Here is an 11,404-nt window from a genome sequence, read left to right as displayed (position 1 = left end):
TATAACCTCATTGAGCATAAACAAGTGAATACTCGCCCAGTGCTACTTACATATTTGCCAGCTGCAGAGCGTCTTGGCAAATAATGTAAAAAGTGTAAGTGTTTTTCTCCCTATGACAGTCATGGATACAGACAACAATCTTTTAACAACACCACTCACTGAGACTACTAGGGTTTGAAGTAGAAAAAATTTACAGGTAATTTGTTTACCGTTTTAGACAATATTATGACTGCTGAGTGAAATTGGGATAGTCATATCATGCAATTGAAATGTAGTGAGTACGCCTATAGCCTAAATAAGTTTAATAAAATGTGTGTAGGTGCATACTATTTAAGTGTGCTTGAGTTGTTGTGTGGGTCAATTTTCATTCTAAAAGTGTTTTAATAACTGATTGTGCATAGTAGGTGAGAAGATTTGATGCGTGGTGTTAAATAGGCTATTTTATTTAGAATTATGTGATAATTCTGCCTACCTTGAGTTTCTATGTTTTCTTTTTCTTCTGTTGCATTGGCTCTATATGAATTTGTTAGGTGAGCATATTTTACATCTACTTGCATGCTGTTTATGCAACTCAAACTATGGCATGTAGAGCAGGAATACTTACCACGAAATACTACAATACAAGCCCATGAGGGACGACCTGCCCGGGGAGATCAGGCTTGCCTAGGCCTTAATTATAAATTGCCTAATCTCCCAAATTTACTTGATCAGACAGGAATTAAGGCAATATTTCCGTTATTAATGGCAGGTTGTTGTTTTTTTTAGCATATGAGGAAGGACAGTACAACTCGGAACTGGGAAGTTGATACGAGGGGTCTAAGAGAAAACTATAGCCTATATGTAAAATAAAATGAAAATAAGAAAATATATGTATAGCCTATCAAATACAGCAACTTGTTTTGAATGCGTGACAGTTTACAGTAACTGTGTTTGACCAGCTGGGGGGCGCTGCAGGGCAGTTGGACATTTTTTCATAGGCCAGCCGATGTCAATCTACTTGATGTCAACCCCAACCACAGCAGTCAAGTACAGCTTTACCTCACATGCTCTCCAGGACCATGCGTCCACACCCCGATCTGTCTGTCTGTCTGTCTGTCTGTCTGTCTGCCTGCCTGCCTGCCTGCCTGCCTGTCTATCTATCTATCTATCTATCTATCTATCTATCTATCTATCTATCTATTTTAATGTTTAACACGCTGCTCAGTTGTATTCAACGAGCGTGCATTTTGTGATGCCTTTTTGATTATGGATCTACAAACTAAAATTGGGGGTGGGGGGTGGGCAGTTGGGATTACATCCGTAAACAAAGTAAGCCACGCCCCTCCTGGTGGTGACGCAGATACGCGGAAGCGCCGCCGATAAACGTCAAGACCATCGTCACTGTTTCAAAACTTGTACGAACGTTAGACAGCCAAATGGTTTCGATGTGTTCGACTGTGGGCTTGTTCCCGGGGTTTTAAGGTTTGAAGAGGTGGGTCGCTGCATTATTACTGATAATCTGATATAGACAAAGATAGACGTGGCAGCGAAAGACACAGTGATGATCTGATGTTGATGTAAAGTGGGACACATAATGCTCGGATAGATTGGCTACGGCGCTATCAGCTCGGTTTAGATCACAGTTGAGAACATAGTGAGTATGTTATTTGACACATTGCTATGGCTGCCTATACATGAACACTGAATTCATAGCTGAATGTTTTCTCCATGCTGTGGGTCTTAATTCAATTACAATCAGCTTTATTGGCATGACATGAGTAATTGCAGCCAAAGCTTACATAAATAATGGTAACAAAAAATAATAATCATAAGCAAACAATAATTAATACTTATAACAAACTGTAAAGAATAACTGTAAACGAATGCAGATCAAACAGATCATGTAACATAAAACACACATTCACATTAATTCTCATCTTGGTTCCACTGGCTGTCCCTCAGCTTATGGCAGGCTGTAACATAATTTGCAGATATAATGGAAATCTGTCTGGAATTTCACCTAAGGGTCCATTCTTAGGCCAGAGCTTCAGGATGGAGACTGGATCCGCCAAAGGGGAGGGCTTCCTCTCCAGAATGGCCCTCAATGACAACAAGGCAGGGATGGAGGGTCTTGACAGGGACAAGATCAACAAGATCATCATGGAGTCATCCAAGGTAGACGCTAACAACCGAAACACACTTGTTCCGGGCACGCCGAGCTCTTTGCAGCGTGGAAATTCACCACACACACACTCACTGGAGTCCTCAGTACAACCTTACAGACCCACAGATCCATTCTCTCAAATGTGAGGATGATGTGAATCATCGCTCACTTGAATAGCCAGCAAGAATCTTCACAAAGACAAAGGGTGTGTGGGGAAAGTACAAATGGGGCTGTACAGCGCTCACTGGACCATAGGAAATGTGAGGTACATTGGCTGTGTCCAGCCTAGTGTGAAAGTCTCATATCCCCAAGTTAACGGCATACATTTGTACAGTACTGAAAAGGAGGTGTGCTATTATAGCTGATCATTATAGATGTGCTAAAGGATCCATCAGTCTTCATCGTCCATGTCCCGCTCCTGCAGGGTTCCCGGTTCTACGAGAACGAGCTGAAGAGAGAGCAGCAGGTGAACCAGCGCATTGAGAAGATGATGCTGCAGAAGGCCCAGATCACAGAGCAGCAGCTGAAAAAAGCACAAGCTCAGGTTGAGACAGACGCAATAAGCGCCATTCCCTGTTCAGACGTCACCGGAGTAGATCACGCTAACTTTTGCGATGACATGTTTCACCAAATCTCTCCGTGCAGGTGGAGAGGGCGGCCTCCGAGCTGGAGAGGAGTCGTGATCTGAGCCGTGTGATCGTACACGTGGACATGGATGCTTTCTATGCTGCTGTGGAGATGAGGGACTGTCCTGAGCTGAAGGACAAGCCCATGGCTGTAGGATCCATGAGCATGCTGGTGAGTTAAAACGTCATCTGGGCTCATTAGATAATCCCTGCATGGTGTGTGTGTGTGTGTGTGTGGCTGCATCAGATATATGTCAGATCCCAGGGGATTCCCACGTAAGCAAGCAAATCCTGTTCTCAATCACCACTCTTTATAGACTTCTGTAGTTTTGAGTAAAACAAAGGCATTATGTATGACATGCACATCTTCTTTTGGCCTCCTTTTTTTTTCAGTCAACATCAAACTACCATGCAAGGAAGTACGGGGTTCGAGCCGCCATGCCGGGCTTCATTGCGAAGAAACTCTGCCCCAACTTGGTCATTGTTCCAACCAACTTTGACAAGTACAGAGCAGTGAGTGACGAGGTAAGAGTGCCAACAACACACACACACTGTACACAAGCTGTACACAATTATTGTAATTTATAGTTCTGCTCCTCAGTTCTGATTGGCGGAGCCAGGTTCTAAAATGCTGTTATTTTAAATATCAATGTTCTAACCAAAAAAACACCATCCATACTGGTGCTAGAACTGAATGTACTATAAAAAAAAGTATTTATTACATAACATTTCCATCCTTTTTTATTACAGTAGCGTATTATTGCCCTTTTAAAAAGCAATAAACCACTTGAGAGTGTGCTTTCCAGTGATATTAGGACAGCTAAGATTTTTAGGCCTCTCGTGGCTTATTGCTTAAAACAAACAGCTGACCATAAGTCCTTGTCCCCCTGCGTTAGATCCGGGAGATCTTTGCAGACTACGACCCTCACTTCCAGCCGCTGAGCCTGGATGAAGCCTATCTGGATTTCACAGAGCACCTGGAGCAGAGGAAGAGCTGGCCTGAGTCCTCACGCACACATCGCTTCCGCACCAGCAGCACCGGAACAGGTAGGACTCAGTTATACTGAAAAGCACAATGATTACATGGTGCGGTGCGTTTCTTTATAATAACCACAGTTTTAGTCACATTAACTGTTTTAATAATGCATCATATTGGAGGTATTTATCCTGACAAGCATTTCTATTGTATGAATTACTAGTTGCATACACTAGAATTTTATCTTTATAGCAGCATTACATTCATTATGTTCTTGCATTTCAGTATGTGTTTATGCATTAGATTTGAAGGCAGACTGAAATGTGTGGGAGATGAAACAAATGGTGTAAGGAGGTTATAAACAACAGAGTAAGCAAATTAGTGAACATCAGAACTATCAGTATCTCTGATCTGCATCGTATTTTCCTCGTCTCAAGCATATCAAATGGCATTGGTAGCATGAGATTAAATATATAAACGTCTGTTATCATGTCCTATCTGTCTGTCTCCATTTTTCCTGTTTCTCTTCCTGTGTCCTAACCCCCCCACTCTTGTCTATGTGAAGGTGAAGGGCAGAGCGAGCTCCCCCAGCAGACAGTGGCGGAGGTGGAAGACCTCTCTCCTGTCCTGTTTGAGGACAGTCCCGGCTCCTCTCCCTGCTCGCTGGGCTCTGGAGGTGCAGGTGTCGCCGGCGGGGCTTTTGAGGTGTTTGGAGCGTCTGTGGAGGAAGCTGTGAGAGAGATGCGCTTCCGCATCGAGCAGAAAACCACGCTGACTGCCAGCGCAGGTGAGGAGCAGAAGGCTGCAGGCCTGAATACTTGAGTTTTACAGCATAAGTATGATAACAAGTGTCTAGTGATAGTAAAGTGGTTCAGTCCATGTGTGTGATTGAGTCCCGCCAGAGCTTTCTAGTCTGTGTCTCCCCCTCCTGTCTCCCTCGCTACTTTATACTGTCTGAAATGTGAGAGGACTGGTCACTCTCCTTTTAAAAAAATGATAACATTCTCATTATAATAACAAAACTGTTCAATGCTAATAATAAAAATCTGCCAAGTCTTTCCTGGACATTGTGTTTGTCTGTATGATTAACATTATGCGTGTGTTTTACCAGCCGTTGGTTTACAATTACAGTATTCGCTCCCCTAGGCATTGCTCCAAACATGATGCTTGCCAAGGTGTGCAGTGACAAGAACAAGCCCAACGGCCAATACAGACTCCCCTCCAACAGAGAGGCAGTCATGGACTTCATCCAGAACCTGCCAGTTCGCAAAGTACAGTACACACTGCTCAAGCTAAAACACAAACAGAGCCTTCGGGGTCTCGTCGGCGAATAATTATAGAAAGATCTCAGAATGTAATAATGAGGTCTTGTGTTGTGAAAGGCTGAAAGATGCAGTGTGAAGAGGCTAATAATGCGAAAGGAAAAGATGGATGACGGGAATTCTGCGTTGCTCTTTTCCCAGGTTTTTGGCATAGGGAAGGTGAGTGAGAAGATGCTGAGCGCTCTGGGCATCAGTAGCTGTGCTCATCTTGGCCAGCAGATGGCGCTGCTGACCTTGTTGTTCTCTGAGACGGCCTGGCATCACTTCATGCGGATTTCCCTGGGTTTAGGCTCTACACACATACAAAGGTACCCAGCTGTCTGTTGCATTAACGTTTTAATGAAGCTCGCTGCAACTGATGGGAAACTTCTTTTTCGGTTATACAGCGTTGATTTTCTGAGGAATAATAACTGACGGTGTGACAAATCAGGACAAAAACAGTAAAATCCAGCGATATGTGCCATTTGAACAGTATGACACATTAAAGATAATTTTGACATGTCTGTGTTTTCATTCAGGGGTGAAGAAAGAAAAAGCATGAGCACAGAAAGGTATGTTTTTCATTATGCTGAAAGAGAACCTGATATATTTTAGTTTGATTGCTCAAAGTTCCCTAACTTGGCACTGAAGTCTCCCTCATTTCCTCTCAATGACACTCAGGACATTTAGAGAAATGAGTACAGCCGAGGAGCAGTTGTCTTTATGCCGAGAGCTTTGCCAAGACCTGGCCGAAGACGTGAAGAAGGAAGGGCTGAAGGTACATGAACATGTATAAACTGTATAACCGTCCTCCTGGTTACATCAACCATGCATGGGTTTATATTATGTTCATAGTTTCAGTTTTTATAACCGCTGTGAGCAGCCATCGCTTGGCTGGGTCGTGCCTTGCAGCTCTGGGAGATTGCCTCAGACCGAGCGTTCCTCGGGGGAACGGGAGGGAAAGAAAGCAGAAAGGGTATTTGAACAGAAATGGACAATACCACAAAGATGGATTGAGAGAGAGGGGCTATATTTGTAAAGAAAATCACAAATGTTATTCTTGGCCTTCCTAGAATCGTTGTGACTCCAGACAGAATCTCATACAATTACCTCAACCTGTTCATTCCTGTCCCAATCGATAGAGAGGGGACTGGATGGCTTGGCACAGCCATCACCCCCTGCCTGGGTCCCGATGTGGTCTTGATAGCTGGAGGAAATGGAGGGCCATTAAGGAGACAGCAGGGGACTACTATCAGCCTTGGAAATGTCTCCCTGGGAGATGATCACATTACCATGGAAGCGCTTTGTGGCCCGTTACTCACCAAGTGCATTCTGACAAATCAATCAGTGATATGACAGATTATACAGATATGCATCTGTGTGCTATTTATGGTCTTTCCATGTGGTGAACCTATCATTGATTATTTCTGTAATTAAGAGGTTGTTAGATAGCCGTGCTGGAGTGTTCCATACAGAAATGGCCTTTTCCCATTTTCCCATGCTAACCTGAATTTAATGTATGAATTCTATGCATTTTATTTCTTCCTGAAGGGTAAAACGGTAACACTGAAGCTTAAGAACGTCAACTTTGAGGTGAAAACCAGGGCATGGACGCTGCCATGTGCTGTTGCCACTGTGGATGAGATCTTTGCTGTGGCGAAGGACCTACTGAAGACTGAAATAGAAAATGTCAGCCCCCAGCCACTCAGACTGAGGCTCATGGGTAATTAGATCTTGCATTATAACTAACATATCAATAACTATAACTATTCTGAAACGTATTTGAATAGATCAGTGATACACTGCATGTTGAAATAATAATCCAGTTGGCTATGTCATCATTCATTTTATGTTGTGTCTGTATCATTTGTGTTTGTAGGTGTTCGAATCTCTGCCTTTGTCAGTTCAGATGACAAGAAGCCTCTGCAGAGGAGCATCGTCGGCTTCCTTCAGCAAGGCAAGACAGACTCTGGTCAAAAGCCTGGGAGAGAGCTTCTCTTCAGTTCCTCCATCCAGACCCCGCCCCTTGCTTGTGTTCCCGCAGCCCAGAAGGGCCAGAGGCAGGGGGAAGTTCCCTGGCTGGCTAACCAGAGGGGGGCAGAGGTGAACCGGGTCAGTGAGCAGCAGCAGCAGTCTTTCTTCCAAAGGGCCCATGCCCAGAGACTGAGACTCCAGGCTGAGAACACATCAGAGGAAGGACATGGGGGCGATTCCTCTGTGATTACTTCCACAGGCACTCACGCTCAAAAGAGTGAGGACTCACCAACAAAGCTGCATGAGTCAAAGAGTAACTTTACAGCCTCAGGTAGAAGATCAGCTCGCCCTAACACAGAAAATGTCAGTGTTTTCCCCCTGGAGGCCCAGGCATCCACATCAGGCTGGGGAGGCACACACTCAGAGAGCCTCACCTGTCCTGTGTGCTTTAGGCAGGTGGAGACCACCGACTTGAATGTCTTCAACAGACACATAGACCAGTGTCTCAGTGATGTCTCCACAAAGCCAGACCAAAGCATAGATATTGACTCAGAGTCAGATGTGGAACTAGAGAAAGGCCACAAAGGATGGGAGGTGATGGACAATGAGAGGGAGGAGTTTGAGTTTAAAGAGCAGAGGGAGAAGGCAGAGCAAAGTAAAGACTCACATGTTGTTAAAATGTCTAAACCAATACATAGATTGACATACTCAAATGCAAGAATAAATCAGGACACCTCAGAGCAGGGGCCATTTGAACCAAACAGAAAGGATCCTCAGCCAGACCGTGACAGCTTGAAAAATGACGACATCGATTCATTTCAAAGGGTTTCTTCGGTGCACAGCGGTTGCCCTGGAACTGTGACCTCGCAGCAGCCTCAGTCACATTATGATCGTAAAGGTCCCGTCCTCATCTGCCCAGTGTGTCAGGTGACGCAGGACACTGATGATCTCAGGGTCTTCAACTGCCATGTTGACCTCTGCCTGAACCAGGAAGTGCTGCACGAGCTGCGGGGACAGACGTCACCTCCCATGCATCCACCTTCAATTACTGTTACAAAGAGCAAGGTCATAGGTGAGTGTAATGAATCAGGAAGTGTGATACTCCTTCAGGAAACCCATGCATTGCACCGAGATGAATCAAGCACTTTTTTCATTGTGCGTGTCATCGTGAATCATGCGTTTTCATTCGTTGCTTACTATTGTGATGCCAGTTTTATTCAGTATTTCCCTGCATGGATCTGAAATCTGAGAATGCATCCAATACTATGCCATTCAGAATAGCTCTAAACTGTGGCTTACGTGACGTCTTTGGAATAAATAAAAAGCATGTATATGTGGGTGGGTGTGGGTGGCCTGTGACCTTGTTATTTACTGACGGTGGCATTGTGTGGGATGTGTGTATTGATTCCCACAGAGAAGAGACATCTCATTTCACCCCATGGGGCTTCCTTTGCCCTGCTCTTGGAAATGGCTAAATCACTTTCTCACCTATTCACTTTCCACAATAGACTGTCTGTCCACCCCGGTTTCCTCTTAAACAAGCCGGCCTCAGAAATTGCACTCTTTATACCCCTGAAGAGGTGGTGCAATCCCCCCCCCCTCATAGATAGTTGTCTTTTTTTTTTTTTTTGTGAGGGAGGAGATAAGGATGGAGGTTTTCCGTATCCATGAGTGTCTATTTCTGTTCACAGAGAGAGACCTGCCCTTGCCCAGGCAATTGAACAAAGGCAAAAGCAAAAGGTGAGCTCAGTTACAGATTGTCAAAGCAGGCGATTGTGCATGTCTGTAAGCATATTCCATGTAGGTAAAGTGACATGAATTTGATTATGGTGATGTTTTAATAAAACAAGTCAGAAAGTTTTTATTTTCTATATAATGTTTTGTTTTTTTGTTTTTTTTTCTCATGGCTTTTAGACGAGACTCACCTTCCTCTCCTCCGTCTAAGAAGGCCAAAGCCCTCGGCCCTCGCAACACCATCGACAAGTTCTTCAGGTGACAGACATCATGCACACAGACTGTCCATCATGTAGAGGAGGTGAGAGGCTTCGCTGAAGACAGGTGGTGAAAAACACTGGTGTCTTGTCTCCACTGGTCAGGTTTTAGCCATGCTGTGATCTGTCGGTGTCTCCTGGCCTAAACAGGCTGGACCACGGCTGAGCCACAACGTCCCAGATAAAGGATACGTTTATTATTTTCAAAACCCAGTGTTCTTTGGTTAGCTGGCTGATCAAGAGAGGAAAACTGCATTTAGTAAATAAATACTCTAGCAGCATTATTTTCAGTGGTGTATGATAATTAACTGAAAGCACACAGCCAACATGTGGTTTGGCGATTAGCCTAGCTATTTTTTCACTAGCTATGCATAAACCAAATGTTATTCATTCATTGGTGCGTCCGTGGCCTAGTGTGGCAGTGAATGGGTCAGGTTGTTGTCACCATCTTGGTCAGTTTAAATCCAGTCAGGCCGTAAAACCAGCTGCAGATGGATAAAATGGAGGCAGAGTGGAAGAAGCAGGAGGAAGAAGTTTGGCTTGCATCTCTGTTGATTAGCCAAAAGAACAGAAGAATTTGAAAATAACAAACATCTTGTGTACCTTTAATCAACATTTAGTTTCAGCAATTGAGTCTGAGGACAGCAAAACAAACAGCAGACAATTGAGACTTTCATGGTGATTCTTCTCTTAATTATTTTGTAAAACAGATATTCTAGTGATTGCAACATTGTACAAGAAATGTTCTATAAAGAATCAATAACCATTCCTCTTTTATACTGGAACTAGTAGCCCGTCCTGACCAAGTTAGGACATGCAGCTGGCTCAGCCTTGGCCCAGCCAGGTTCGAATCAGGATTTGGAATGGTTTAATATGGTCACATTAAAATCTGACTTGTGAGATTAGGTTTAGCCAGCTACTCTGAAAACAGCTGGCTGTGAGTCAGGCGGGTCACAGCACAGCTGACACCTGATCAGTGGAGACTAGACTCTGGAGTTTCGTGCTTATTATCTTCCCTCCACCTTTTCGGTGTTGGATTGCACAGCACTCTTGAAGTGTCAGACATTTGCACACAATTGTTGCAGACAGCCATATTTAAAATCTGCAATTAGAATGCTGATGATAAGGAATGTCATTTTGGCAGTAATGCTGTTATATTTGTTTTCTTTTGATGAGCCATGTAGAAGAAATAATAGATGACAAAAAGCTTTAGGCTATTGTGCATTTATTGTATATTTTAATTCTGGCAAATACCTGTAAACACTGCTGTTAATCACTCTATTGTCTATCAGTGCCAGTCTGCTTTCTGTTGCTCAATGAAGAATAAGCCTCAAGTTTTTATTTGACTGCACTGTACGCTAAATGGGCCATGAAGCTATTTATTACATGCCAGGCTAGTTTTGATATTATATTTTTTTTACATTGACTTAATGAAGATATTTCATCCAGATATTTCAATAGAATACATACACCGCTTCTGCAATTTTATTTATTGCTTTAAAATGGTAATGTATGTTTAATAATGAAGAGAAGAGAGTCTTATCATAATGTAAACCTGAGTTGTAATAAATTATCCTGTTGAAATTTCAGTTTGAGCAATGAGGTTTTTTTTTTTATTAAAATCTATCTATACTCCATTATCTGAATTCCACCTGTTGCATGCTCAGCCGTCCCAGTAGGGGATCCTTCTTCGGCCCCCGCAAAGTTTCTTCCCTTCTTTTTGGAAGTTTTTCCTTGTATGCTGGTGCCGGGGAGGTTAGGCTGTGTAGAATAGGTAGGCTTGCTATGTCTTGTGCTTTGTTCTCCTTGTGTTTGTCCTACATCATTCTGTTCTATGATTGATTGTTGGTCAGTTAGATCTAGGTAGGCGTATTCTCTGTAAAGTCTTTTGACACATGCTTGTGATAAAGGGCTATATAAATAAATGAATTGAACTTGAATTAACAAGATCGGTTCACTGAACAACAGGCCGGCCTGTGACTGGAGGGTTGCTGGTTTGAATCCTCGACCAGCTGAGGAAACAGTGTGAGCAAAGCGACTGCTCCAGCGGTGCTGCACAGCGGCCGGCAGCAGGAGACTGTAGTTGCTTTGGGTTGTGTGAATGTTTGCAACTGAGTGTGAAGTAGAGCGCTGCTGAAAAAGAGCATGCGTGCTCAGCTAAACTTCCCTGGATAAATAAAGGTTAATAGTAAACATGTTGTCCCCCACCAGTGATGTAGTTCCACCCTTGGGTCAGTCAGTGATTGCTGAGTGTACTTGAAATATGAGTGAAATTGTATAAGCATTTTGGTATGGGACAATGAAAGGACAGATTGACCATATATTTCTGTTGCCTACTCTCCTCAGAATTAGGCTTACAAGTTATATCTTGAAATGTAGTAACTGTAATTGTC

General features: G+C 43.5%; 1 protein-coding gene across 2 annotated transcripts; it reads left to right on the top strand.

Annotated features, from left to right (window-relative positions):
* The first annotated feature begins 1,408 nt into the window (after positions 1-1,408).
* Positions 1,409-11,034, top strand: polk (polymerase (DNA directed) kappa). 2 transcript variants are annotated; one of them, XM_071899730.2, is made up of 15 exons: positions 1,409-1,621; positions 2,018-2,154; positions 2,568-2,687; positions 2,789-2,941; positions 3,163-3,294; positions 3,666-3,816; positions 4,311-4,532; positions 4,892-5,016; positions 5,209-5,375; positions 5,586-5,618; positions 5,728-5,824; positions 6,598-6,769; positions 6,926-8,092; positions 8,712-8,760; positions 8,935-11,034. In XM_071899730.2, exons 2-15 carry the CDS (start codon positions 2,032-2,034, stop codon positions 9,014-9,016), a joined length of 2,793 nt encoding a protein of 930 aa, XP_071755831.2. In that variant the 5' UTR covers positions 1,409-1,621; positions 2,018-2,031; the 3' UTR covers positions 9,017-11,034. The 2 variants fall into 2 exon arrangements, with proteins under 2 accessions (XP_071755831.2, XP_078141475.1); XM_078285349.1 differs by having other exon boundaries at positions 1,409-1,633.
* The last annotated feature ends 370 nt before the right edge of the window (positions 11,035-11,404 follow it).

Source organism: Centroberyx gerrardi, chromosome 8 (assembly GCF_048128805.1).
Source record: "Centroberyx gerrardi isolate f3 chromosome 8, fCenGer3.hap1.cur.20231027, whole genome shotgun sequence".
Taxonomy (NCBI): Eukaryota; Metazoa; Chordata; class Actinopteri; order Beryciformes; family Berycidae; genus Centroberyx; species Centroberyx gerrardi.
The sequence above is the reverse complement of the archived record's forward strand: the minus strand, read 5'-3'. Positions and strand labels throughout refer to the sequence as shown.

Bases quoted from the DNA above. Each gene is read 5' to 3' on its own strand.
- polk (XM_071899730.2), top strand. From the start codon at position 2,032: ATGGAGACTGGATCCGCCAAAGGGGAGGGCTTCCTCTCCAGAATGGCC. The intron at 2,688-2,788 runs GTTGAGACAGAC...CTCTCCGTGCAG, and splicing joins TGAAAAAAGCACAAGCTCAG to GTGGAGAGGGCGGCCTCCGA. The intron at 3,817-4,310 runs GTAGGACTCAGT...GTCTATGTGAAG, and splicing joins CACCAGCAGCACCGGAACAG to GTGAAGGGCAGAGCGAGCTC.